The 25900-nt window shown below is 41.8% G+C and overlaps 1 protein-coding gene across 1 annotated transcript; it reads right to left on the bottom strand.

Annotated features, from left to right (window-relative positions):
• Positions 1-528: 528 nt before the first annotated feature.
• On the bottom strand, positions 529-13932 carry GTF2H2 (general transcription factor IIH subunit 2). Its single transcript, XM_035569027.1, has 15 exons — positions 13621-13932; positions 13458-13535; positions 12260-12296; positions 11479-11565; positions 10621-10671; positions 10088-10142; positions 9343-9448; positions 8281-8371; positions 8037-8124; positions 7370-7477; positions 6095-6158; positions 5112-5215; positions 1733-1835; positions 1397-1436; positions 529-1017 (listed from the first exon to the last, which is right to left on the bottom strand). The coding sequence occupies exons 1-15, from the start codon at positions 13674-13676 to the stop codon at positions 898-900; spliced, it is 1188 nt and encodes a 395-aa protein (XP_035424920.1). The 5' UTR covers positions 13677-13932; the 3' UTR covers positions 529-897.
• Between the last annotated feature and the right edge of the window lie 11968 nt (positions 13933-25900).

The raw sequence follows: 25900 nt of genomic DNA, 5'->3' as shown, positions 1-25900 counted from the left end.
GTATCTTACATTCCTCCCAGTTTCCATTCTCTCACATTCAGTTAAGGATGTCTTGCTCCTCTCCCCTTGTCCTACTGTCTTTGTTGCTTTGGGGGTTTAATCAAGAACAGTTGACTTGCAGTTCTGCTACTTCATTCTACGCTCAGAATCAAAATAGATCACTGTGTTCAGTTCTTTGACTACCTAAGAATAATTTGCATAAATTCAGCTCTTACACCTCTGCAATGGCCTTTCAATAAGCTTGCACACATACAAGCAAGTGGAACTTAAAACGCACAACTACATACACAGCAGTAACAGAATTAAATTACTTTTGACCTTACCATTATAATCTAAAATGCACTTTCAACACATTCATAGCATCTGAAATTGAGTAGCATTACTGAAGGCCGAGGTGAATACTCACCATGGTTGAAATTAATTCTCTTTGAATTGCCCACCAATTAATTGCACAGACATATCTTTGTTAATTTTTACAAAAATATTTTGCTCCATAGAACTTAACAGAATAATTCACCATCCACCGAAAACAATAGATAAAATATATTTTCAGGGCTTCTTTTTTTGAACAAATCAAACACAAATCATCACGTTAAAATACAAACCAGTTTTATCACTTTCACATTTACAAATGTACACGTTACCAACAGTAACACTCAGAAAAACTCAGAACTCTAAAAATAAATCAGATACAGATAATTCAGGAATATATTAACAGTAAAAATCATTAATACATTAAGTAAAAACAAAATTTGCTCTCAAACCCGTGTTCATCCTTCTGTAATCATCCAGGCCCTTCTTGTTCTGAGGCACCTCACTGAAAGCCAAGGCTGAATAAACAAAATGGATTTATACAAGAATGAAACTGACATGACAGTCTCTAAAAAAGAGATGACATCATACAGATATGGGAGCAGGGTGCTCATGAATACAGCCAGGACAGCAGTGCAGAGAATCGTGAACAAACATGTCGCACTCCACGCAAAATGCATTCTGGCATACTTTACATATATAAACCTGTGTGGAAAAGAGAGAAATAAGTTAAATTAGAAGAAAATTACAGCGCTATAGTAGATCAACAGTTGCCATCAAGACAACTTGCACCACAAGATTGCATCACAGAAAACCAACTGAATTAAGGTGTCTGAGATGCTGAGCTTGAGTCATTGCAGAAGCTTCCAAATGCTTGGAGTGGAATCTTATTTATGCAAGTTTAGGAAATCCTTCCCACACTCGTATAGCCTTTGCAGTCTAAAAGGCATGACTATGACAGAGAACTCTACCATGAGAAAAACTTTCCCAAGTATTTTTCTGGCCTTCAGAAAAATAGTCAATAGGATTATCTCTACTTGTGACACATCTCAGTGCAAGTTCCAATGTAGTTCAACATACTTACATTTTGATCTTTGATTTCTCCATGGCACCCTTGACAATACCTAGAAGAAAAATTTTGGTTTTTAACTGAAAAAAGTAACAAGATTATATATAGTGGTGTTTAAAAACATCTTAATCATACATAATAACCCTTAATAGAAACTATTTCAGCCATTCAACTGGATACACAGGATAACTGCTAATGGTAACTAGAAACACTTCTTGCCAGAGGTGACCAAAAATCACCAAACATTCAAAAGTGTCTCCAGCAGCATGAAAGCTACTGCAAGATATTCTTACTTCTGTGAGGAAAAACAAAGATACAGTTTATATTATCACTATCATAAATTTTGAGTACCGTTCTCCCTGATATTCTTCCAGTGGAATTTCCTGAAAGGCATCCAAAGGGAACAAGTGATGGTAAGATCGAGCTAGATGAGGTGCAGACACTAATGTAAGACCTGCAAATAAAAATACATTGCTATTATTATATAAGAAAATTTACAAGTAATGATTCTGTTTTGTTGAGATTTCTGATTAGAAGGTTTAAGTCAATCTTCAGAAATATATTTATAACGCAGAGCTGAAAACTTAACAAGTTTCTCATCTCCACCTTAAAAACAAAATGCAATCATGGAAGAGTCTTCCAATTAATTCTAGTTGCAGCATTCATCATTGGCAGTGATGGTTCTGCTGTACTAGATAACCACTCAATATGGTGCCACACTACAAGGTAATACTGCAGCCTGCTATAACATTGGCAAAGCATGCCATAGGCCTATTTAAGCTAACACAGGCTTATAGTGGAGCATGAGCTAGCCTAAAATTCTTTGTCACCCACTCACACGTGGAATAAACTTTCAGGTTCCTGTTCTGATGACTGTTGCAGTTGTGGAGAATATCTTCCTGGTATAAAGAATTTCTGAGTTACACTATTACCTTGCTGAAATGAAACTAACGTTGACACCAAAATTTTGAAATCAAACTAGGACAAGATGATTCTGTGATATATGGAGTAATAATTTGTGTCAAGAAGATGGTTGATGATGATAAAGAAGGGGGAGATGTGGGAGTGTGGCCATGGGGGTCAACAAGCCCCATGGTTGGTGATAACATCGGACTCTTAACGATGAGGCCATCAGGAATGTAAAGAGTTTAGAGGGAACAAAGAAGGGTGATTCAGGAGATGCCTTGCCATCTCAGGTTGCTTCTTCTCCCACCGTTAAGGCATGGAAGTTGCTGGGGGTTTGCTGGTTGCCGGGCAAAGTTATTTGACCAATGAAGAGTTAGTGGAAAAGGACTGCTGTGGGGCGAATAGTATAAGAAGGGAGCCTGTCCTCAATATGGGATGCAACACGATATGATGAAGTTCTGTCATCAATAAAGTAGTAGCAGTTACTGATCCTAAACGAACCCTGGTGTCCGTGTGGTCATTACGCCACAAATGGCACCCAAACAGGGACCTGAAGAAAACAAACAGGGACCTGAAGAACAGGAACAGGGACAGGCTAACAGAACAGGGACCAGGACAGGAACAGAGACATTGATCGCCTAATGAAGATAGGTTCGGCCAAACTCAGCAAACCGCTCAAAGAAGCTCGTATAGAAAGTTGCTGGAAATAGGCGCACTGGAGCTGGAAGAAAGCTCAAGCTGAGAGAAATGGACCTGCGCATACAACTGCCCCTCGCTGGCCGAAGGTAAGCAGTTGCGTGCTATGGGGAATCATATGTCCTTAGAAACAAAGACTGTCCTGGTAACCTTACAGCTTATTCCCATTATTAACAATCAGACAGTTTATGATCTTGAAACATGGGACCAAATTGAGGTCAAGGTGTGGGACTCAGCTACTAGAGACGACAAGGTTGCAGTGGGATTGCTCAGCACCTGGCGAGCAATCTGAGGCCTTAAAGAGCCATGTGCGACCACAATCAGAAACCTGTGGTTTGCCAGGTAGTGATGGAGCTGCGGGCTCGTCCACTGATCCTTCTGCTACACCATCGGCCCCCCCGCCGCTACTGCCATCGCAGGCCTTTGCTGTTACGCCCCCTGGTGACCTGAACGTTCCTTTTGATCCAGGCCCTGAAAAGGAGCCGGATCTGTTTCCCTTCGATCCGGGAGGAATAGGATACATAAGGCCCGAAGGCCGAGATGCTTAACAACTTAAAGCGCGACATATTGTACCCACGACTAGCCCTGGAACTCTCCGGTGTTTGTAATCAAGAAAATGAATGGAAAATGGAGACTGTTATATGATCTGAGAAAAATTAATGAAGTCATAGAAGATATGGGAGCACTTCAACCAGGATTACCAACTCCAACTATGCTCCCCAGTCATGGACATTAATAGTAATAGACTTAAAGGATTGTTTGTTAAACACTTGCCAGAATTCGGAAAACTTTGCCATGTTTATGTTTGAATTGATACCTTTTCTGATTGTACATATGTATAGGCGTATTCGGGTTTCTTATGAATATGTAAAAGCAATGTTCTATATATTTAGAAAGTTCAGTGGGTGTGTGTGCGTGTTGGTAGAGCGTAGACTCCCCGTACACCCAGCACTGTTTACTTGCCTTTTATAAATATTACTAAATTCAGATTGAGTTGTATCGTCATTTATAACAATTCCAAACTGGAATTATTTCACCCTGTTGCCAAATACAGTATCTTGATAAGACTTACCATGTTTTAGTCATATGCCTGTGGAAGTTAACAGGTGGATAGCTGTTGCTCGCATAATACTACTACTACAAAAGATGCTAATCCTTCCTTTCACCCTCACTGAGCAGGGACAAGCACCACTGTTTGCAGTCTGTTAAGCTTTGCAAGGCTGAAGGGCTTTCTTTGATCCTGATTAAACAATACAGTCAATATGACAACCTACTACGTGGGAAGCATCTGCTGTACTGGAGAAGGCATCCTGAAGAGGACACCTATCTTGCAGACCCTGTTTTTCCATGTAGCTGGCCAGTGAGGAGAGTTTTTGCTTTTCCTTCCTCCCTCCATCATCCCCTCACGCCATCTGCCAACTCCTTTATGTTTATTTTCCCTGAAAACAACTCCTACTATTAAGGTGGCTGTAAGCCATCAGTTACAGATCTTGCAAGTAAATCTTGGTGTGTATAAACCTCCCTCAACATCCTTCATACAACAATCTCATCTCTCCCAAAAATGTGAATGACAGCCTGTCAGTTACTTGGTCAATCCAGGCAAATAACAAAACATCTGTTACTCACTGATGTAAGGGCAGTAAAACACCTACAACTTACTATGTTTTGCTGTATCTGTGTACAACGTATGCTCATTAGCAAGTGTTTCTGGTGTTCTTGACTTTCTCTTCCATCATCACCTTGATCCCAGAAATCGACAACAGCAACAACAATTGATATAACTATTGCAGACATATATTCTATGAAATTTAACATAAGATACATATATATGCTCCATCTAGGCTCTTCCTTGTCAGTAACAATTTTACACACTCTGGAATTCAGAAACAGGCACATGAACAACAGAAGATTATTTACTGTTACCTGTATGATAAAGTTTTATTATTACAGGCGTAGCCCCTTGTATGTACAGGAAAGTCCCTTGTATGAAGCTGAAATCCCAGGACACGAATGAAGGCTTCTTAAGGTAGAACTGTCCTTTATTTGCTAAGTACAGTTAAATTTCTCCACCCCTTAACTCTTAATCACTAACACATAATGCATCTGATCACCTTCTCTTGTTACTCACCACAGATTTTGCACTCCACAGGAAGTTCAGAGTATTTTGCTCTGCACTGGGGACAGAAGTACCCACCCAGCGTAAGACCTGGCTCACTGTTGTTTTCCAATTGCCTGGAACAAAGACAGACAATTAAATATGTAAGAGAACAACCTGATGCTACGTAACTGAAAAAAATGTATGGTTCTCAAAACAAATAGTTTTAGCAGTTACTGTAGCTTCTGTACAACACTTTCAAGTGTATGGAAGTGTCAGAAAACTACTAATATGGGTAAAATATCAGTAATCACATTTTCCCATGGTAACAGAACAAAGACCAAAATTTTCCCACATAAAAGAGTCAATAAAACTTTAGAAAAAAGGTACTCAAGACATCCGTATCAATATTTCTACTCGCCTCCCAACAGCCTGTACTGACTTTAAAGATGTACATTAGTACCTATTCTTTCAAAGTGCAGACTGTTTCCTTCTGAAAATTCAGACTCTCATATTATCCTTGAAGGCTATGATTCCTTTCATTAAGAGCACTGGCACACCAAGCAAACAAGGCCTCTGTTTTAAATTTTCCCTTTATGTCACCTCGGTAAATAAATAAAAAACTTTATTACATATAATACCCTTCTTTATCATTGTTGTATCTTTATAAGGATATAAATATTTGAATTAAGAAATGCATTAAAAATTGGTAGTATGAATAAATGTACCTAAAAACCATTTACTATCTTAAAAAAATCTAAATGCAAATTTTATAAAAAATATTTTAAAGAGAGAACTATGGCCACATAGTGGATGTGCAAATAAAAGCAAGATTTCTACTGAAAAGTCACGACACATTATTTGCTAGTCCTTTTTCATGTTATTTTGCATTATTTTCTCTGAAAATCAGATTTGCTAAATATGGCTAAGTATATTCAAGTATGACTTGAATTCTAACCTAACTTGAATAACTTGAATTCTAATCAGTTTGTTGAACTATAATCAAATCTACTTACGCCATGCTAAAGGATGGCTTTGCATCTTGATCAGAGAGGGAAGCAATAGTGTGCTGAGGAAAACCTGAAGAAAAAAGTCTGATTTTAAACATAAAAATAATATTCCATTTTCTTATGGTAATGCAGAATTTCAAAGACTATCCTAAACACTTAGTGAATCTCTTTTTTTGTTCGTTGTTATAGGAAGCAAGGCACTCTTACCAGGGAGCAAATTTTCCTAACAGTCTCTACCTACATTCACCAACAAATCCTTTATTTTCCCCAGCTGTAAAAAATGAAACAGCTTTTCATAAACTTTATATTAACTGAAACTCAATGGAGCCAGTTTTTGAGTAACCGTTAAAAAAGATGATGATGTACAACAGTAAGAAAGCAGAAAGAGCACTACAAGAATGTTTGCTTGAACAGTGATTTCTTATTAAGGCAAAAGTACTTTAATATGCACACACCAAGAAATATTCTTCTTCCAAGTGCAGTATGATGACAGATGAGACTATAGCACTTCACGGAGGCTGTAGAAGACACTGGTCTTTCTATGCCAACTATTTTTTTATTTTTTTTTTTTACAGATCATCTCAAATAGCCAGATTATTTTCACTACTTACTAGGTTTTATCTCCAATGAGTGAATTGCTTCAGTATTTAAATCTATGTATCAATATATTCTTATCTATGAAAATGCATGGATGAGAAATTAATGCTCTACTCAGCCGTAATAGTGTTGCTATTCGAGTTTAACTCTAGGCTTAAATTTATTGAGAAATACATCAGGAGAAGAAAAGGTACCTAATCCATTTGTTGAAAGAAAGACCACCACAACGGTGGTCCTAACAAACTATATACTACATGTCCAAATAGAAGGGTCTTGCAGCCAATTAATGGTTGCCTTGTACAACCATTAACCTTCTGTAATGGTTGCCTCGTGCAGGGGTAAATACAGAGGGAGAATAAAATACAGTTTTTCATCATTTTCTTTTAAACTTTACATTCACACCAGTTACTATACAGTCAGTGTTATTTCATCTTATTGCTTCGAACTGCAGTTGCATAATTTGTCTTATTTGTTCTAATTATTCACTTTATTTAAATGCTTATTACTTTGTATGAAAGATATTAAGTAAATAAAAATCTACTTAGCAAAATAAAAGTTACATTTAAAAAATGTGCAAAAAAAATGAGCAAAACCATTTGTTTTGCTTTAAAACAGAAGATACAAAGGCAGAAAAAGACAGATTTACAGATCTTGCACCAGGACTGCAACAAAACCATATCCTACCCATTCGAATTAGGGAGCACTCGGAACTTGAACTGGCAGGTGGAGGACTAACATGATGCATTAGCAGTTCCTTATAATGACTTTCATCTAAAATAACATGGTATGTTCCTGTCATGAGGAAAGAAATGCGTTACTCTCATATTATGAGCAGGTAAGTTATGCAAACATATTCTACAAATAACAGAAAACAACAACTTACGTAAAAAGACAACTCAGGAAAAAAAAATTTTCTTTTTTTTCTTAAAGAAATCTGAAGAATAATCTTGGAAATCCTTCTGAAAAGAAGTTTTAAAACTAATACTCCAGAATGTTTACTTACAGGGCCCTTATTATTTTCGTCAACATTACTCTGTAGTAATTATATTGTAAGAGCTACTTTTTTAGTAACTGATATTAACATGTTGCACTAAGTTCCACATCTTACAATTTTATAGGTAGAAGCCTGCTTTAAGACACATTTCTTCTCTCCACAGATACATCTAGCAGCTTGTATTATTTCACTGAATACTATACTTCACAGATTTGAGAAGCCCTTAAATTTTCTGCTAGCATAACAGAACATTCATTCTTTAATGCCGACATGCACTGAAGAAAATTACCAACTAATTACTTAATTTTAATTTTAAACTTATTTTATTAGTATAACTATAAAACTTCAGATACATACCACCAGTTTCCCGGGCAAGTACTGTACAAACTCGAACTTCAGCACTTAGACCGATGACAGACACTCTGATCTTAACTGCTTTTAAACACTTCATGTGGAAAAAGAAAGAATAATCAAATTCGTATGCTGAACAGTAAAGGTTTGAAGTTTTAAACAAAAACTTACTGGCGATGACACTGCAACCGTCTGTTTTTAGTCTAACCGCTTGGAGGTTCAAAGTAGTAGCCAAACTTCACTTCTGTACCTTAATTAGATCATAGATGTTGGTTGGATCACATGTTGTCAGACTGCTGAAGACTACCAAAACCTCTCTGCTTGTATGTCCTGGCATGTGCCTAAAGAAAGCATATGGTTAATTGACTTCTGTACACCAAGCTATATGTATGCTAAAGTTTCCAAGGACTTCAATGTACTAAAGTCAGAAGATGACATGATAGGAAGTTGTCTATACACTAAGAAAAACTTTTGTAAGCTCCTTCTGAGCATCAGAGTTTCACTTTCTAAAACCCAAAACTTTCTCTAATATACAAGATTTGATTGTGTAATTGTTACCAAATTGTTTGTGCTAATGTTTAAGTTATCCCTGTACCTTATCCATACTCTCACAGGTTAAATTAACCTCCAAACTAGTGACACAGTAGTAAGTCTTCCTAACTTCTTAAAAATCTCTGATCAGTTTATAGATGTAAATCTATTAACTCCTTTCTTTCCTCTTACTTCTTAATTGAAAACTCTCTTTCAACTAGTCCTTCAGATCAGTTTTGTGACATTGACTCACACAGCAAATAAAGTTTATAAATCTAACCTACTTAAAAGTCTACCTTTCTGAAGTCTGTCAAAACTTCTATCAGATTCAAACTTATTTATTTTAGTGGTCTCTTACCATTATTAATCCCAAACTCTGCTATCTCATTCCTTAGCTCTCTAGCAAAAATTCATTGCAGGGTCTTTCACCACTATATTTATACACAACCTAATATCAACTACTTCTTTCTAAAATATTGTTGCTTCCTGTAAGAAGCACATCTCTGAACAGAAATGTCTTGTGTTAGAAAGTTAAATATGCTATCAGCCTACAAGTTATCAGTTAGTATTCTAAGAGGATGTAAAGCCACCTTTTAAAGACTCATGCCAGTACAATGTAAGAAACTACTTCTAAAGAACAAATAACATCAAACATGAACAAGAACAAAACAAAAAAACACAACAACAAAAAATTGTCTCTGTCCCCTCAAAAATTCACAATCAGCATTATAATGACTATGGGAAACAAAAAACAAACACAAAAACACGTTTACAAACTAACTTTAAAGTCTGCATGGCCAAATTTAGGGAATTATATAGAGACGGCTCTCCATGGCAGTTCATATCCACTGCTTTCTTCAGAGCAGTTATGTGCTTTTTTGAGTTACCTGTGAGCGAATAAAATAGTTCAAAGTAATGTGTTAAAGGAATTTATGTATTTAAACTTTATATTTTATGAGCGATGAGTATATTTTATGAGTTTATAAGTATACTTGTACAGAAACAGTTTTCAAACTATGACTTCAAAGTCTATCCTTAGAATTGGACCTCTTGATCAGAATGTGGAAAACAATGTATCAACAAAAAGACATTTACTCCACAAATACTCAATTGCTAAAAACTTTAAGAAGCCAAAGAGGAAGAAAATCATTGTATATTGCTAAGCGTTTCACATGAACAAAAAATCACAGTGAAAACTGTCTCACAAAGTGTTTCAGTGGAGGCAGAACTCATTTAACTCTGTTATCCTCAAAGTAACTTTAAGCACTAAGGAATTCTCCAACTCTTCAATAAAGTTGCTCCAGTTTTACAGGTAGATAAAGAGACAAGATTTAAAACTACATCTCTGAAAACACATAGCTTGCTAGTGACAGAAGGCAGGAACTCAAGAAACCTTGCTTCATAACATCCTGTCAAATCTCAAGAAATGCACAGATGTCAACAAATACAAAATTAATCAATGGGTTGAGAAATTAACTATACTGACAACAGATCTTAAGTTTTTTAAAAAGATAACACATCCCTACCTGAAAGTTCTGTCATTTTTTCAGCTCTTTTACTCTTGGTTACAATTAAGCCCATCTGGAGAGGGAAACAAAAAGACAGAACTTAATGAGTTTAAAAATACATTGATTTACAACTCTGCTATGTTTTGCTTCATACTTCTTTATAGATCAACAATTATTTAACTACACAGGCTTTCCTGAACGCGTAACAGCAACACCACAACGCTATGGATCAGTTAACCCACGTTCCTGTAGCTTTAATTTACTTTTGCAACAAGGAACATTTTTTGCTTTTTTTTTTTTTTTAATTCCAAATATCTGAAGTAAAATATAATTGAGACTTCTGTGTTAGGATTTATGTTTAGGAATGTAGGAAAAGAATAGATGGGTTCTTACTTCCACTGGTTCTTGCAAAACCAATAATTTCATTAGACTGATGATAAAAGGGTGGAAAGTAACCTAGCAACTGAGAAGTTTACTAGAGAATATTAAAACTAAATGTAACTTTTTAAAAACAGATTTCTGTTACCTGTTTCTTGCATGGTTGTACTCACCTGACTAATAGGATTTTGGTCAAAGTACTCTTCAACAAAATATTCCAGTAACTATAAAGAAAAACTGAGACTGTTAAAAACAAAATACAGTTTTGCTTCACATATACTAAGTAATTGGTAACTGCAAAACATTCAGTATTGTTATTTTTTTTTAAAGGGGAAAAAGCCCATCCCTTCCACTTTCTTCCTTTTGCCCAAGCCTTTCCACCCTTCTCCTTCCTATGTTACCTTTGTAAAGTAAATTTGCTTCATATGCTGAAGCTCTAGATCAGTGTTTGTTCAAATGGAGGTTTAAGACATACCAAATAGCATAAAACTGTACAAAATCTACAAAACAGAGGAGTTTAGTGGTTTGTATTATGACTTTCTCTAATGACACTGTGCGTGCAGTTCAAGCCCTATACAACCTGAAGTAGCAATCCAAATCCTGTCTAAAATCCATTCAAATCAGAATTTATGAAAACACCATGGAAAGAAAAAAATTCTGAATGTATAATGAAAGCATGTTTGTTCTTCTTCCATTCATTATTACAGACAACATTTCATCTTAGCTTCCACACTGCAGAAGTGTTTCACTGTTTCTGCTGTATACTCCTGCAAGGCACACTAATGTCATACAGCTTTTGCTATTCAAAAAAACAAAGCCAAACTGCCCTAGGAAAATTACAGGTTAGCAACAGAGACAAGGGAAATAAACAGTAGGGATGAGAGGAGAGATGAGGCTATGTAAAAAAAAAAAAAAAAAAAAAAAAAAAAACCCACAATTGCAGGAGGTTGCCTTTCTTTTAAACGCAAATGGCATTGATTTACACAGAAACAGTAGATTAATAAAGAGAAAAAATTTCTGTATGGAAATACCTTCAAAGTGCAGGTAAGTCTGTTTGGTTTTAAATCCTGGTCCTCCATAGTCCTTGATCCATCAACAACCACATAAAGGTGACGCATCTGCATTATCGACATAAAATGTTAATTCTACATCAGGTTCACATTTTAACAGAAGGATCAAGTTTTACTACTCACAGAACAGATATTTAAATGAACTGTTCATTATTTTATTTACTTAGAAAAGCAAGAACTTCCTCCTTCAAATAGGGAAAATTTAGAACACAGAGCCGAACCACTACTTTTAGGACTATACCATAAACAGCAACTGAAAAAAGTCATGCATTTTTCCATTTCTCCTTTGAAATGAAACAAAAGTCCATCTTGAAAAACACCCACCACTCTTTATCTCTGAAAATAAGCGACAAAATAAGCATAGTTTGCACCCATTTAATCTCTTTATCTGAAGACTTCAGTGTTGCATCACGCAATAACGTCATCTACAACTCATTAAAATCACGCAAGTTTTTCACATGGAGAAAACTCAATAGAGCAAGCGTTTGCAATCCGACTGCAGCCACAGAGCACACCCTGATACAGCAGTGAACACACCACACCTCAACCACCGAAGTTACTGATGCTTCACACCCCACACTGCCACTGAGCACCAAAAAGTGTTTAGAAAAGACTGCATGATGGAGAATGCAAACTTTGGTCTCAAGCACATTAAGTCAGCAAAAGCTACTTCTAGTTAGGCATACCACCTCTACTCAGGCAGTTTTGGACTCAAGACATTCAAGGTAAGACATTAACATACCATTCCCAGTCGAACTTGTCCATGGTGTTCGTAGAGTCTATTAAAACACACAGAAAGTTATGTAAGCTGCAAGTGAATGAATAGTGCCTAAAACAAACTCTGAAACAAATCCAACACTGGAGTTTGGGAAAATATAAAGCAACCATAAACCATGGACACTTACTTCCATTGAAAAAATGCAAAAGGTGAAATTATAAAGTCAACCATTAATTATGAACTGATTTCATGCCTCTCAAAAAATAAAAATAAAAATACAGTTCTTGCCATGAGGTTTAACTTTGAATTTTTTACATGGCATTGAATACTTTAATGTAGCCTGAAAAAAAAAACTCAGATTTTATCTAACATTTTTTTCTGAGAAATTTAAACAAAAACTGATGCCATCATACCAACAAACAGCTTGAAACGTGTTTTGTATATTAAAAAAAGACTTTGAAGGATTTTCTCTAATCAATCCAATTACTGCAATCACAGAATGCTCAGGTTGGAAGGGACCTTAAAGATCATCTAGTTCCAATCCCCCTGCCATAGGTAGGCATGCCACCCACTAGATCAGGCTGCTCAATGCCTCATCCAACCCGGCCTTGAACACCTCCAGGGATGGGGCACCCACAGCCTCTCTAGGCAACCTGTTCCAGTGCCTCACCACCCTCTGTGTGAAGCATTTCCTCCTAATGTCTAGTCTAAATCTACCCTCTTAGTTTAAGACCATACCCCCTTATCCTATCGTTATCTACCTGAGTAATGATTCCTTCTCCACCTTTTTTATAAGCCCCCTTTAGGTACTGAAAAGGTACAACGAGGTCTCCCTGGATCCTTCTTTTCTCCAGACTGAATGTCCCCAGCTCTCTCAGCCTGTTTTCACAGGAGAGCAATCACAAAGCTTTACACAGTGTTCCATCAGAGTAAGACCTGACCTGCCAGCTAGCACACATCTGAAGTATCTAGCATAAATACATTCAGTCTCAGAAATAAAAATAATAAAGATAAGCTTAACTATTTTTGTTCTCTCCAGGCACTTTCAATCAATAGCAGGTCGTAAGCAGGCGTCTAGAGGCCTGAATGCAAGAGGCCACACGCATGTTTGTCAGGCACGCTGACACCATCTACCCCGCAGACCCCATTCCAGAACGAGTAAGTCCTTATCAGGGCCAAAGCAAAAGCAGCACTTCAGGCATGCCTGGGGCGATACCAGTACCTTTTCCTCTTGGCCTTGAACAGAATGTCCTCGATGGTCGCTTTCAGCGATCCCGATTCGTCCTCCTTGAGGATCTCCCTGCACAAAACAGCCGGTGCCTAAGCACGAGGGAGGCCTCCCCCGTGCTCCCCGGGGCCGGGAGGGCAGGGAAGGCAGCACCCACCATGTTCTCTCGTAGCCTCCTTCCCAGCGCTTGGTCCTTTCGGGCTCCTCATCCATGGCCGCGGCCCTGCCCTGACAGCACCGCGGGACGAGGAAATGCGGGCACGTCTGCCGCTGGCAGAGACGCCTCTGCGGAGCGGGCTGAGGGGGCTGTGAGGACGGGACGGGACGGGACGGGACGGGACGGGACCCGAGGGTGCCCCGGGGACGGGTGCGGGCCCCGCCGCACCACACGCTTCACCCGCCGCCACCGTCCGGCCGCGCACGGAAGCGCCACCCCGCTCCCCTTCGCCGCGGTGCTGCCGCCAAGCCCCGCCGGCCGCCGCCCGCGCCGCGCACCGACCGTTCCGGGGGACTTTCCCCCGGGCGGTGCCTTCCCCTAAACTCCTTGGGGCAATGTCAGCGGCCGGGGAAGGGTCCCAGCGACCAGGAGAGGGGCGTTCCGCAAGCACGCCTCTGTCCGGCTGCCGCTGGCCCCTACAGGCGCCTCTCGCCACTGTGCGCTGCTGGCGGGTTTCTTGCAGTGAGCTGAGCTGTCAGTGCGGGTAGCTGGGGTGGTTTGCCCAGCTGGGCAGCCGAGATCAGCCACAACCGTTCTCCCTGCCTCTACTCAAAGGGAAAGGGGAGAAAATGCGGTGGAAAGGGCTCAGGGGTTGGGATAAGTACAGGGAGATCGCTTAGCAGTTATCGTCACGGGAAAAACAGACTTAGCATAGGGAGATTAATAGTTTATTACCTATTGCTCGCAAGCGAGTGCAGTGAGAAACTAAAAGCAAGGTACTAACACATTCTCCCCATCCACCCTCTTCTCACCATCCACCTCCCCCCCAAACGGTGCAGGGGAACAGGGAATGGGGGCTGTGGTCAGTCCCTGACGCTTCATCTCCACCACTCCTTCATGGTCGCTCTCTGCCCCTGCTCCATGTGGGGTCCCTCCCACGGGATGCCGTCCTTCCCAAACTGATCCTGAGGGGGCTGCCCACAGGCAGCAGCTCTTCAAGAACTGCTCCCACATGGCTCCGTACCGCAGGGTCCATCCATCCCCCAGGAGCAAACTGCTCCAGCACGGGTCCCCCCCGGCTGGGCGGCAGCTCCCCCCAGACCCCCTGCTCCTGCGTGGGCTCCTCTCCACGGGCTGCAGCTCTGGCCCGGGGTCTCCTGCTGCGGCGGTCCTCCACAGGCCGCAGTCTCCTCCAGGCTGTAATGGGTAAAGCCTTGTTTGTTCATTAAATATTGCTGATGGGAAGGTTTTCAACGATTAACTGCTTATACCCCCAATATCCTGTTGAAGGAAAAAAACAAGTATAGGAATTTCCTGTTAAGTTAACAATTGCAGTAGAAACCAGCTCCAAAAAAGGGCACAATGGCATTCCCCCCCCGCGTGGGAACACACATAGCAGCAGCAAAGTCACGACCCCAACGCAGAGGAAGACGACGATCTTCATCCTCATGACCACCAGAGAACTGACGAAGACCCCCTAGCAACAGGCCTTGCAGTGTAAGAAGACACCAGGATGTGCCACTAAAAACCCGGAACCACAAGACTATAAATCGAGACTCTGGTGGGCTTAGGGGTGCATGCCGTTGGCGGAGCAGGAGACTCCCCGGCTGCCCAGCGCTGTTTTATTTATCGCTGCTTGCTGAATTGCTCAAATAAATTAAAATTCAGTCTACCTTACCCACGATGTGTCGGGAATGATTTTTACCAAACTAATTTATAACAAATTGGTGCCGTGACTTGGATAGTGGTAGCTTGGCTGGATCCCTCCCAGGGGAGGCGCGTCCCGCTGATTTTGCGGTCCCTGTCTGGAGGTCCCCAAGCCAACGCACCCCTACCGACGAACCTAAAGTTCCAGCGATAAGTAAATAAACAACCGGTAACCCCTTAATCTTTGTGCACGAAGCTCCGAACGAAGACTCAGGAGTGAGTAAGTATAGGCCGGTTATCCGTTCGGTTGGGGTTGGGAAGCCCAGAGTGTGCCTGTGTGAGACGTCCAATCGAGGACGAAGCGAGTGCGGACTCCCTGGTAGTGCGGTTCCCACCTCCCGCGAGGGACTGGGCCACGAACGGGAGGTGAAGACTGTGTGTGTGTGTGAAGGCACTCTGGAAGATGGGACAGAAGAAGAGCAAGTCTTCTGGTCCCATGGGTGGGTCGGAACCCAAGGCTAGGTTGCCCCCGATACCACCGGAAAGCCCGTTAGGGTTAATGATTAAAAATTGGAACAATTACCCCTCTAGGCGGGGTAAGGATAAAGTTAAGATGATACATTATTGTATGGAAGTCTGGGGTGGGAAGCAAATTAGGAGAGACCCCTTATATTAGCCAGTATTTGGATCCCTTGAGGATTGGATCTGTCAGGCTCTAAACATTTATATGAATTCGAAGGAGCTTTTCAGCCTAGAGGAGAGTGAGTATGCATCCTTATGGATAGGATCTGAGATCCGAGCCAACTTATACCCATTAAGAGAAAAAGGGGGGAGGAAAAGGAATGAACGAAATGAGGAGGAAGTCCCACTTTCACCCCCCCCTTATCTATCTCCTTCTCCACCTCCAACCCCCCCCACGGCTCCAAATCACCATACTGATCCCGATTTGACCACAGACACCCCTCGGAGGACTAGACGGGTAACTCGGAGCCAAACTAGAAATCGAGAAGATGGGGGTAGACTATATCCCCTAAGAGAGGTTGCAATGGGAGGGCCCCAACCCAGCATGGGATATGTCTCCAACCCCCTAAATACGGGAGACGTCAGAGAATTCAAGAAGGAAATGGGAAATCTCTTAGAAGATCCTCTTGGAGTCTCTGAGCGAGTAGACCAGTTCTTGGGGCCTAATGTTTACACCTGGGAAGAACTCCAGGCCATTTTAGGTATATTATTCACTGCAGAAGAGAGGAACATGATTCGGAGGGCTGGAATGCGAATTTGGGACCAGCAACACCAGCAGGGTCCTGCGGGAGATTTTAAATGGCCCCTACAGAGGCCTAACTGGAATAACCAAAATGAACAAGATAGGGGTCATATGCAGGATTTAAGGACTATTATTGTACAAGGTATAAGGGAGTCAGTCCCTAGAGGACAAAATATAAATAAGGCCTTTAGTGAACATCAGAAGAAGGATGAAACTCCCACAGAATGGCTGGAGAGATTAAGGAAGAACCTCCAGCTTTATTCGGGACTGGACTCCGGTACACCGGTGGGACAGGCCTTGTTAAAAACGCAATTTGTGGCAAAATCATGGGGGGATATCAGGCGTAAATTAGAAAAGTTAGAGGATTGGCAGGATAGAGGGATGGATGAACTGCTGAGAGAAGCTCAGAAGGTATATGTGCGAAGAGAAGAGACTCAGAAAAGGCAGGCCAGGATTCTAGTGGCAGCGGTCCGGGAAGGACAAAAAGGGCTCCCCCTTCGCCCAATGGGTGTTCCGCTACCACGAAAAAGACCTCTGAGGAGCCAGAGTGATCAGAGGGATCTAAGACAGATAGAATGTTTTTATTGCCAAAAGAAGGGACACATGAAAAAGGACTGCAGAAAACGCTTACAAGATGAGCGAATGTTTAAAGAAGATTAGGGGAGTCAGGGGCTCCATCTGCTGGGGACTTCTGGTATAACGGAGCCCTTGATAAAATTGAAGTTAGGTCCCCAGCATCAAGAAGTGGAGTTCCTTGTGGACTCAGGGGCAGAAAGATCGACTGTCCAAATGGTACCCCGGGGATGTCAACCTTCCTCGGAGAAATTACAGGTGATAGGAGCCAAAGGAGAGCCCTTTAGGGTCTCAGTAATAAAAGGGGTGGAAATAGAGACCCCAGCCCAAAGTTGCACAGGATCCTTTTTATTAGTACCAGAAGCTGAATATAACCTGTTGGGAAGAGACCTAATGATTAAGCTAAAAATTAATTTGGAGGTGAAGAATAAAGGGATTGAAGTTAAATTATACACCCTCACGGTAGAGGATGAGGCAAAAATAAATCCCGAGGTGTGGTATTCTCCCGAATCAGTAGGCCGCTAAAATATTAGTCCCTGTGAAGTCACTATCAGGAATCCTGAGATTCCCATCAGGGTAAAACAATACCCAGTGTCTCAAGAAGGCAGGGAGGGGCTGCACCCAGTAATCAAGAGGTAACTACAACAGGGATTACTGGAGCCTTGCATGTCACCTCATAACACTCCTATATTACCTATCAGGAAACCTGGATGGCTCTTATCGGCTAGTCCAAGATTTGAGAGAAGTCAATAAAAGAACAATAACCAGATTTCCTGTAGTAGCTAACCCACATACCTTGCTAAGCCAGCTGTCCCCAGTGCAGAGATGGTATAGTGTCATAGACCTAAAAGATGCATTTTGGGCATGTCCTTTAAAAAGGGAATGCAGGGATTATTTTGCTTTCGAGTGGGAAGACCCTGCAACCCATCGGAAACAACAATTAAGATGGACTGTGCTTCCCCAAGGATTCACGGAATCACCAAATCTATTTGGTCAGGCATTAGAACAAGTATTAGAGAACTATGAACCGAATCCTGAAGTAACCTTAGTCCAATATGTGGATGATTTGTTGTTAGCAGGAGAGAGTCAGGAGGCAGTCAGGACAGAAAGTATCAAGCTACTAAACTTCTTGAGCTTAAAGGGACTAAAAGTATCAAAGTCAAAATTACAATTTACGGAGGAAGAGGTGAAATATTTAGGACATTGGCTAAGTAAAGGCACTAAGAAACTAGACCCCGAACGAGTAAATGGGATTTTGTCACTACAAGCGCCAAAAAGCAAAAGACAAGTTAGGCAGCTGCTGGGATTGTTAGGATATTGTTGGCAATGGATTGAAAATTATAGTAGTAAGGTGAAGTTTTTGTATCAGAAACTGGTTGGGGAAGGATTAATGAAATGGAGCCAAAGCGATGAGCAAAGCCTGATAGACTTAAAAATGGATTTAGTGAACGCTCCCATGTTAAATTTACCCAATGTGAAGAGACCCTTTTATCTATTTATTAACACAGAGGAGGGGACAGCGTTCGGGGTCTTAACTCAAGACTGGGCGGGAAAAAAAGAAACCCGTGGGATATCTTTCTAAACTTTTAGACCCCGTGAGTAGGGGATGGCCCACCTGTCTCCAGGCAGTGGTTGCGGCTGCGCTCTTGGTGGAAGAAGCACATAAAATCACCTTTGGGGGCGAATTAAGAGTATTGTCACCCCACAATATAAGGGGGATTCTGCAGCAAAAGGCTGACAAATGGATAACTGATGCACGGCTCCTGAAATATGAAGGCATCTTAATCTCCTCACCTAAATTGGAGCTTGAAACGACAGCTCTACAAAACCCGGCGCAGTTCTTATATGGGGAACCAAAAGGAGACATATCCCACGACTGCTTGCGTAATATAGAAGAACAGACAAAAATTAGGCCAGACCTAGAGGAGGAGGAACTGGCCGAAGGGGAGAAGCTGTTTGTGGATGGTTCGTCAAGGGTGGTCGAGGGAAAAAGGAGGTCAGGATATGCAATTATCAATGGAGAAAACTTCTTTGTAATAGAGTCAGGACCTCTGAGTCCCAGTTGGTCGGCCCAAGCATGCCAACTATATGCAGTATTAAGGGCCCTACAAATGTTAAAAGGTAAAATTGGAACCATATATACTGATTCCAAGTATGCTTTTGGGGTAGTGCATACTTTTGGAAAAATTTGGGAAGAAAGGGGCCTAATAAACTCTCAAGGTAAGGGATTGATTCATCAGGAATTGATCACTGAAATTTTGCAGGCTTTGAGAGGGCCAATAGGAATAGCAGTAGTACATTTGAGAGGACACCAGAAGGGATTGAACCCACTAGTTAGGGGAAACAACCTAGCTGATCAGGAAGCCAGAAGGGCAGCGCTGATGATGATATATACCAAGGAGAATTGGAAAGATTGCCCATCTTGTGGGAAGGATTTAACCGAGTTCCCCTGTTATGATTGTTGGAAGGATTATGGAACAGAGGCAGTGTACTGTAGATGTAACAGCCCCCGATATAGCTACTGCCATCTCCATGGGGAGCAACATTTCATCCTCAGCTTCACTGTGCAAGAGAAAGACAAATTAACTCAAATGGGTGTGAAGGAAATAACTGAAGGTAAATGGGAACTCCCTGATGGCCGAGAGGTTCTCCCGAAATCTTTGGCTCTGAGGGTTATGCAGAACTTCCACGAAAAAAACTCACTGGGGAACTCAAGCGCTGGTGGACCAATTTGCTACGAAGTATATGTGTATTGGTATATACAATATCGCTAAGAGAATAGTTAATGAATGTATGATCTGCCAAAGAGTAAATAAGCAACAACTAAGAGGGAGGCCTTTAGGGGGAAGAGAATTAGCCCATAGACCATTTGCTAGAATTCAAACAGATTTCACAGAGCTGCCAAAGGTGGGACGATATAAATACTTACTGGTAATGGTTGACCACCTAACTCATTTTGTGGAAGCCTTTCCAGTAGCCCGAGCTACGGCTCAGACGGTGGTCAAGATACTGTTGGAGAACATAATCCCTCGATATGGATCGATCGAGGCAATAGACTCTGACAGGGGGCCGCATTTTGTCTCAAAATTAGCCAGAAACACTCTCTCCTCTGTGGGGACCAAATGGGAATATCACACCCCGTGGCATCCACAAAGTTCAGGAAAGGTAGAAAGGATGAATGGGGAAATAAAAAAACAATTAACCAAGTTGATGATAGAAACAAAAACCTCATGGGTAAAATGCCTTCCATTGGCTTTACTAAACCTAAGAACCCAGCCCCGAGCAGATGTAGGAATCTCCCCTTTTGAGATGTTATACGGGATGCCATATGATTTAGAGCTCCCAACTGATCACCCTCAGCTGGAAGAGTCCCAAATACAATCATATGTAGTACCACTTATGATTAGGAGGAGGCAGCTGCGTGAAAAGGGATTAGTGGTACAACGCCCCCCTCTAGAGATGGCCATACACAGGATCAAACCAGGAGACCAGGTTCTGATAAAATCCTGGAAAGAGGCCTCTTTAACTCCTCGTTGGGAAGGACCCTGCCTTGTACTACTTACCACAGACACAGCTATCCAGACAGCCGAGAAAGGATGGACTCATGCCAGCCGAGTTAAAGGACCAATACCGGAGGAGCGGTGGAGAGTAACCAGCCGACCTGGAGGTTTGAAGCTGACCCTGCGAAAAGGGACTGATGGGCGAATTCGCGATCGTATGACTCATAACCCTCTCTAAGGAATAAACAGGTTCATTGTAAATGGGAACTGGGAAGTAGGGGAGGGGAAATTCCTTAATGTGCCAAACCCCATACATCAGTAGGGTAACGCGCCTAAGGAGGAGTGAGTAACTGGGACTGGGAGTGGCTGGAACAGGAAAGTCGGTACCTAGGCCCCTGAAGATTACCCTTGCTGCCGTGAAGAAAGTAAACCCCGCTGCTTGAGGCAACCAAGTAGGCGGGCAAGGCAGAGGGGTACAACGGTGGGGCGGATTATGTGGTACCCACCTCTATTTTGGATAATGGGATCTGGCCGAATGAACTGCCCTGGTACCCACCGTGACTCGAAACAACCTCCCCAGAATTATAAATGGACGTTGCCCTTCTGGTGTATGTTGGTGCTACCTCTCTTACTAAATATCCCCTGTCCAGCCGGAGCTGACGGGGGATATTTGCACCAGCCCTTTAGGTGGAGTTTAATTAGGTGGGAGGACCAAACTATCATTGAACAAGTAACTACAGCGGGTGCACCCAGTTTTCTCACATCCCTTTGTCAACTGGCACCCATAAGTCCGTGTCTGAACCAAATAGGTTTCTACTTCTGCCCTAGCTCGAACCCAGGAAGGGGATACTGCAATTATCCCAACTCCTACTATTGTGCTTATTGGGGTTGTGAAACAATTGCTTCAGATTGGAGTCCTGGAGCGGGGAGGGATAAGTTCCTAACTGTAGGATATGGACCCTATGGATGTAGGCCTCCAAGCCGAGACTGGAGCGGAGGGATCCGGATGCCCTATGGAGATTAGTGAACAACTGTATGTTAATATAACGAATCCAACTGACCCAGCCTGGTTTACAGGGAAAACGTGGGGTGTGAGATATTGGGAACCTGGAGCCGATAGAGGAGGTTTAATATTTATAAAAAAGGAGGTTGTACCACCGGAACCTGAATCGATGGGACCCAACCCGGTATTGAACCCAAGTTTGGATAGAGAGGGTATCAAGAATAATACCAGGAATGTCACTGTTAATAATGACCCTATTGTCCAGAGTCTCGAGAACGACAATGGGAAAAATTCCCTGTGGAAATTAATGCAGGTAAGCTACCAGCTGTTAAACGCCACCAGCCCTAATCTGACTGAGCGGTGCTGGCTCTGTTATGGGGTAAGGCCGCCCTTTTATGAAGCTGTAGGGGTCAATGAGAAGGCCTGGCGGGTAAATGGATCCAATCCCTTGCAATGTACATGGGGGAAAGAGAGTCAGGGCATAACGATGACCCAAGTAAGTGGGAAGGGGAGATGCGTGGGACAAGTCCCGCCCGATAAAATGCACTTGTGTGCAAATCAAACTAATGTCGGAAGTATAAAAAAAAAAAACGGCGAAATGGTTATTACCTGCAGAGAATGCTAGGTGGGTATGCTCAAAGATGGGAGTTACCCCTTGTCTATCCCTGGACTTGTTCGATGAGTCTGTAGAATTCTGTGTTCAAGTAATAATTATTCCAAAGATACTCTACCACCCAGAGAGTTTTATGTATGACAATCAGATCAATCAAGAACACCATTTGACAAAACGGGAACCAATTTCCACATTGACCGTGGCTACCCTAATAATTTGGGGGGGTGCAGGGGTAGGCACAGGGGTTGCCTCATTAATCAAACAAGGAAAAGAGATCACCTCTCTGAGAGCGGCTGTGGATGAAGATTTAGCCAGAATTGAAAAATCTATCAGTGCTTTAGAAAAATCTGTAAGATCGTTATCCGAAGTAGTATTACAGAATCGCAGAGGACTAGATTTATTGTATTTACAACAAGGAGGGTTGTGCGCCGCACTCAAGGAGGAATGTTGTGTATATGCTGACCATACTGGAATTGTGAGAGATACCATGACCAAACTTCGAGAAGGATTGGAAAAGAGAAAAAAGAGAGCGGGAGGCCCAAACAACAAAGCTGGTACGAGTCCTGGTATAATCACTCGCCGTGGCTCACCACTCTGTTGTCAACAATAGCTGGCCCGCTGATTTTATTAACCCTAGGACTAACGTTTGGTCCTTGTATCCTTAACAAAGTCATAGCTATTGTTAAAGGTAGATTGGAGGCTGCTCATCTGATGCTTATGAGGACAAAGTACGAATCGATAAATGATAGACCCCTACTAGAGGAAACATTAATCCTGAGTCAATTAGAACTAAATAGATTTAATGAACAAAATGATACAGAGAAAAAGGGGGGATTGTAATGGGTAAAGCCTTGTTTGTTCATTAAATATTGCTGATGGGAAGGTTTTCAACGATTAACTGCTTATACCCCCAATATCCTGTTGAAGGAAAAAAACAAGTATAGGAATTTCCTGTTAAGTTAACAATTGCAGTAGAAACCAGCTCCAAAAAAGGGCACAATGGCATTCCCCCCCCGCGTGGGAACACACATAGCAGCAGCAAAGTCACGACCCCAACACAGAGGAAGACGACGATCTTCATCCTCACGACCACCAGAGGACTGACGAAGACTCCCTAGCAACAGGCCTTGCAGTGTAAGAAGACACCAGGATGTGCCACTAAAAACCCGGAACCACAAGACTATAAATCGAGACTCTGGTGGGCTTAGGGGTGCGCGCCGTTGGCAGAGCAGGAGACTCCCCGGCTGCCCAGCGCTGTTTTATTTATCGCTGCTTGCTGAATTGCTCAAATAAATTAGAATTCGGTCTACCTTACCCACGATGTGTCGGGAATGATTTTTACCAAACTAATTTATAACACAGGCCACATCCCCCTGCTCCACCAGGGGCTCGTCCACGGGTTGCAGTGTGGAGATCTGCTCCATGTGGGACCCATGGGCTGTAGGGGGACAGCCTGCTCCACCAGGGGCCTCTCCACAGGCCACAGGGGAACTGCTGCTGCATGCCTGGAGCACCTCCTGCCCTCCTGCTGCACTGCCCTTTAGGGCTGTAGGGCTGGCTCTCACCCCTCTCTCCCAGCCGCTGTTGCACAGAAGTTCTTTCTATTCCTTAAATCTGTTCTCCCAGAGGCACAAACATCACTTACTGGTTTGGCTCTGGCCAGCAGCAGGTCCCTTTGGAGCCAGCTGAAACTTGGCCCTTGTCTAACATGGGACAGCTTCACAGAGGCCACCCCTGCAGGCCCCCTGGTGCAAAAACCTTGCCATGTAAACCCAATACAACAGTTAACTCCCAGTTGCATTTCAAAAGCAGGCTGGGGTGTTGAGATTCCATGGCACAGGTGCGCTTATTGCTCCTGTGTTAATTGCACATGATGTAGCTTTTCACTACTTACCATTTAAAACTCCAGCTCCTATCCCTGTCTGGTTTTAAAAATGCAAGTACCAGCCGATTTCATCCCCAAAATGCCAGTCCTCTTCTGCTTGTAAGAAATACAGCCCATTGTATATTTAAGCTACTCTTTGTTAAGTGAATGGATGCAGTTTAGTGATGATCTGCTGCTGCTGCTGGTTAGAGACCTCCTTCAGACCAGGCATCTTACTGGAAGCAAAAACGTAAAACCTTTTTTCTCAAGGATTGTAGTATTCTGTGTGGAGTTTCTTGTGTTACTCATTTAGTAGCAGGTAATTTCGCAATGAAGCATTTGTGTTGGAACACAAGTAGAAATATACATTTTTATGAAATTAAAACTAGATTTTTTGGGTCTGTTTCTCTTCTGCCAAATGTGGTAGAAATAGTCCAAAGTACTGAGAAGTGAATGTACAGTTGCACACAATTGCTCTTATACTATGTCATCCATTGGAAACTAGTCTCAAGTTGATACTCAGCCAGATAACAGTGAGGATGAGCAAGCTGAATAACTCAAGTGGCTTCGGGAGTATTGGGTTGTGAACTGGGTGGATGGCGGGTTGGGCAGTAATTACGCTACTTGACCTTCAGCCACCTAGTGTTCTAGTGTTCCTCTCAATGGTTCTGGCAGGAATTTTCTCAGGGAGAGCAGAAACATATTTTGAAGATTTTTTTTTTTTTTGGGGTGGTCCTTTAGGCACCCAGGAGTTGGACTCAATGATCCTTGCGGGTCCTTTCCAACTCAGATATTCTACGATCACTCAAGTTTCTTTTACCTTTCCTGCTTCTCTCTTTTGCAAGCATACAATTAATTCTGAGGGCCAGGATAACAGTTAATGAAGAGACTGAATGATAAAAGAAAACCTCTTTAGCTCATATCCAGCAGCTATTGATATCACAAATTACAGCAGAAGTGCTTTTAGATATTAACATACTGGTCATGATAGTGAACTGGATGAGTTCTAACCATACATACCAATGCAACTTTGGAAAAGTTTACTTTTTGTCTATAAATACCACAACGGTACACTAGAAGATGGTGTAATGTAGGAATTAGAGATGAAAACTTCCTAGAGCTTTTTATTTTCACTTGCTTTTCAAGACAGGACAACAGACTATTTCATTTTACAGCCTTGATATTAAGTTGTTTGCACAAAACTCTGTCAAGACACAAACTACCAAGAAACAAACTGTCACAGTTTTAACATCCAGTAGAAAAACTGTGTTCTTGTCTCATAGTACTCTCCAAAGAAGAAATGTGAAGCCCTTGTAAAAGTGATTATCTTCATAGGCAGACAGAAGACAGTTTGGTTGTGCTTCTCACACTGAAAAAGCACCGTTATGTTTACAGATGTTAACTAACCACCTTTTACAACTACTGTAGTAAAGGTTTTAAAACCACATTTAACAATGTGGCAAACAATTGACAAAAAATTCTGCACTAGTATCACATCAGATGATGGCAAATGAAGCACAACATGGTCCCTACATTACAACAGCACTAGTTAGAGAATGACTTGTTTAAATAAGTGTGTTTTCATCTGTATGAATTAATGTCACATTGCTTGAGAAGACATGACTGCTGTGCTGCTGTAGGATGGATTGGCCTTTATGGAGGTGAAGTAGCAGGGAAAAAGCACACATACAAGATCAGATGTGAACAAGGTGACAGATTTGTTATCAGAACAAACTCACTAATAGAAAATCAGGATAAAAATTATGAAACATTAAACATCTGAAATCTGTTGTGAAAAAGAAAAATTACGTACATT

The sequence above is a fragment of the Cygnus atratus genome, chromosome Z (assembly GCF_013377495.2).
Source record: "Cygnus atratus isolate AKBS03 ecotype Queensland, Australia chromosome Z, CAtr_DNAZoo_HiC_assembly, whole genome shotgun sequence".
In the NCBI taxonomy this organism is placed as follows: Eukaryota; Metazoa; Chordata; class Aves; order Anseriformes; family Anatidae; genus Cygnus; species Cygnus atratus.
The sequence above is the reverse complement of the archived record's forward strand: the minus strand, read 5'-3'. Positions and strand labels throughout refer to the sequence as shown.

Coding starts and splice junctions, on each gene's coding strand:
- GTF2H2 (XM_035569027.1), bottom strand. CDS start 13,676: ATGGATGAGGAGCCCGAAAGGACCAAGCGCTGGGAAGGAGGCTACGAG. Junction 8,372..9,342: donor TTGGCCATGCAGACTTTAAA/GTTAGTTTGTAA, acceptor TGCTTTCTTTAG/GCACATGCCAGGACATACAA. Junction 6,159..7,369: donor GTGCTCCCTAATTCGAATGG/GTAGGATATGGT, acceptor TTTTTTCTTCAG/GTTTTCCTCAGCACACTATT.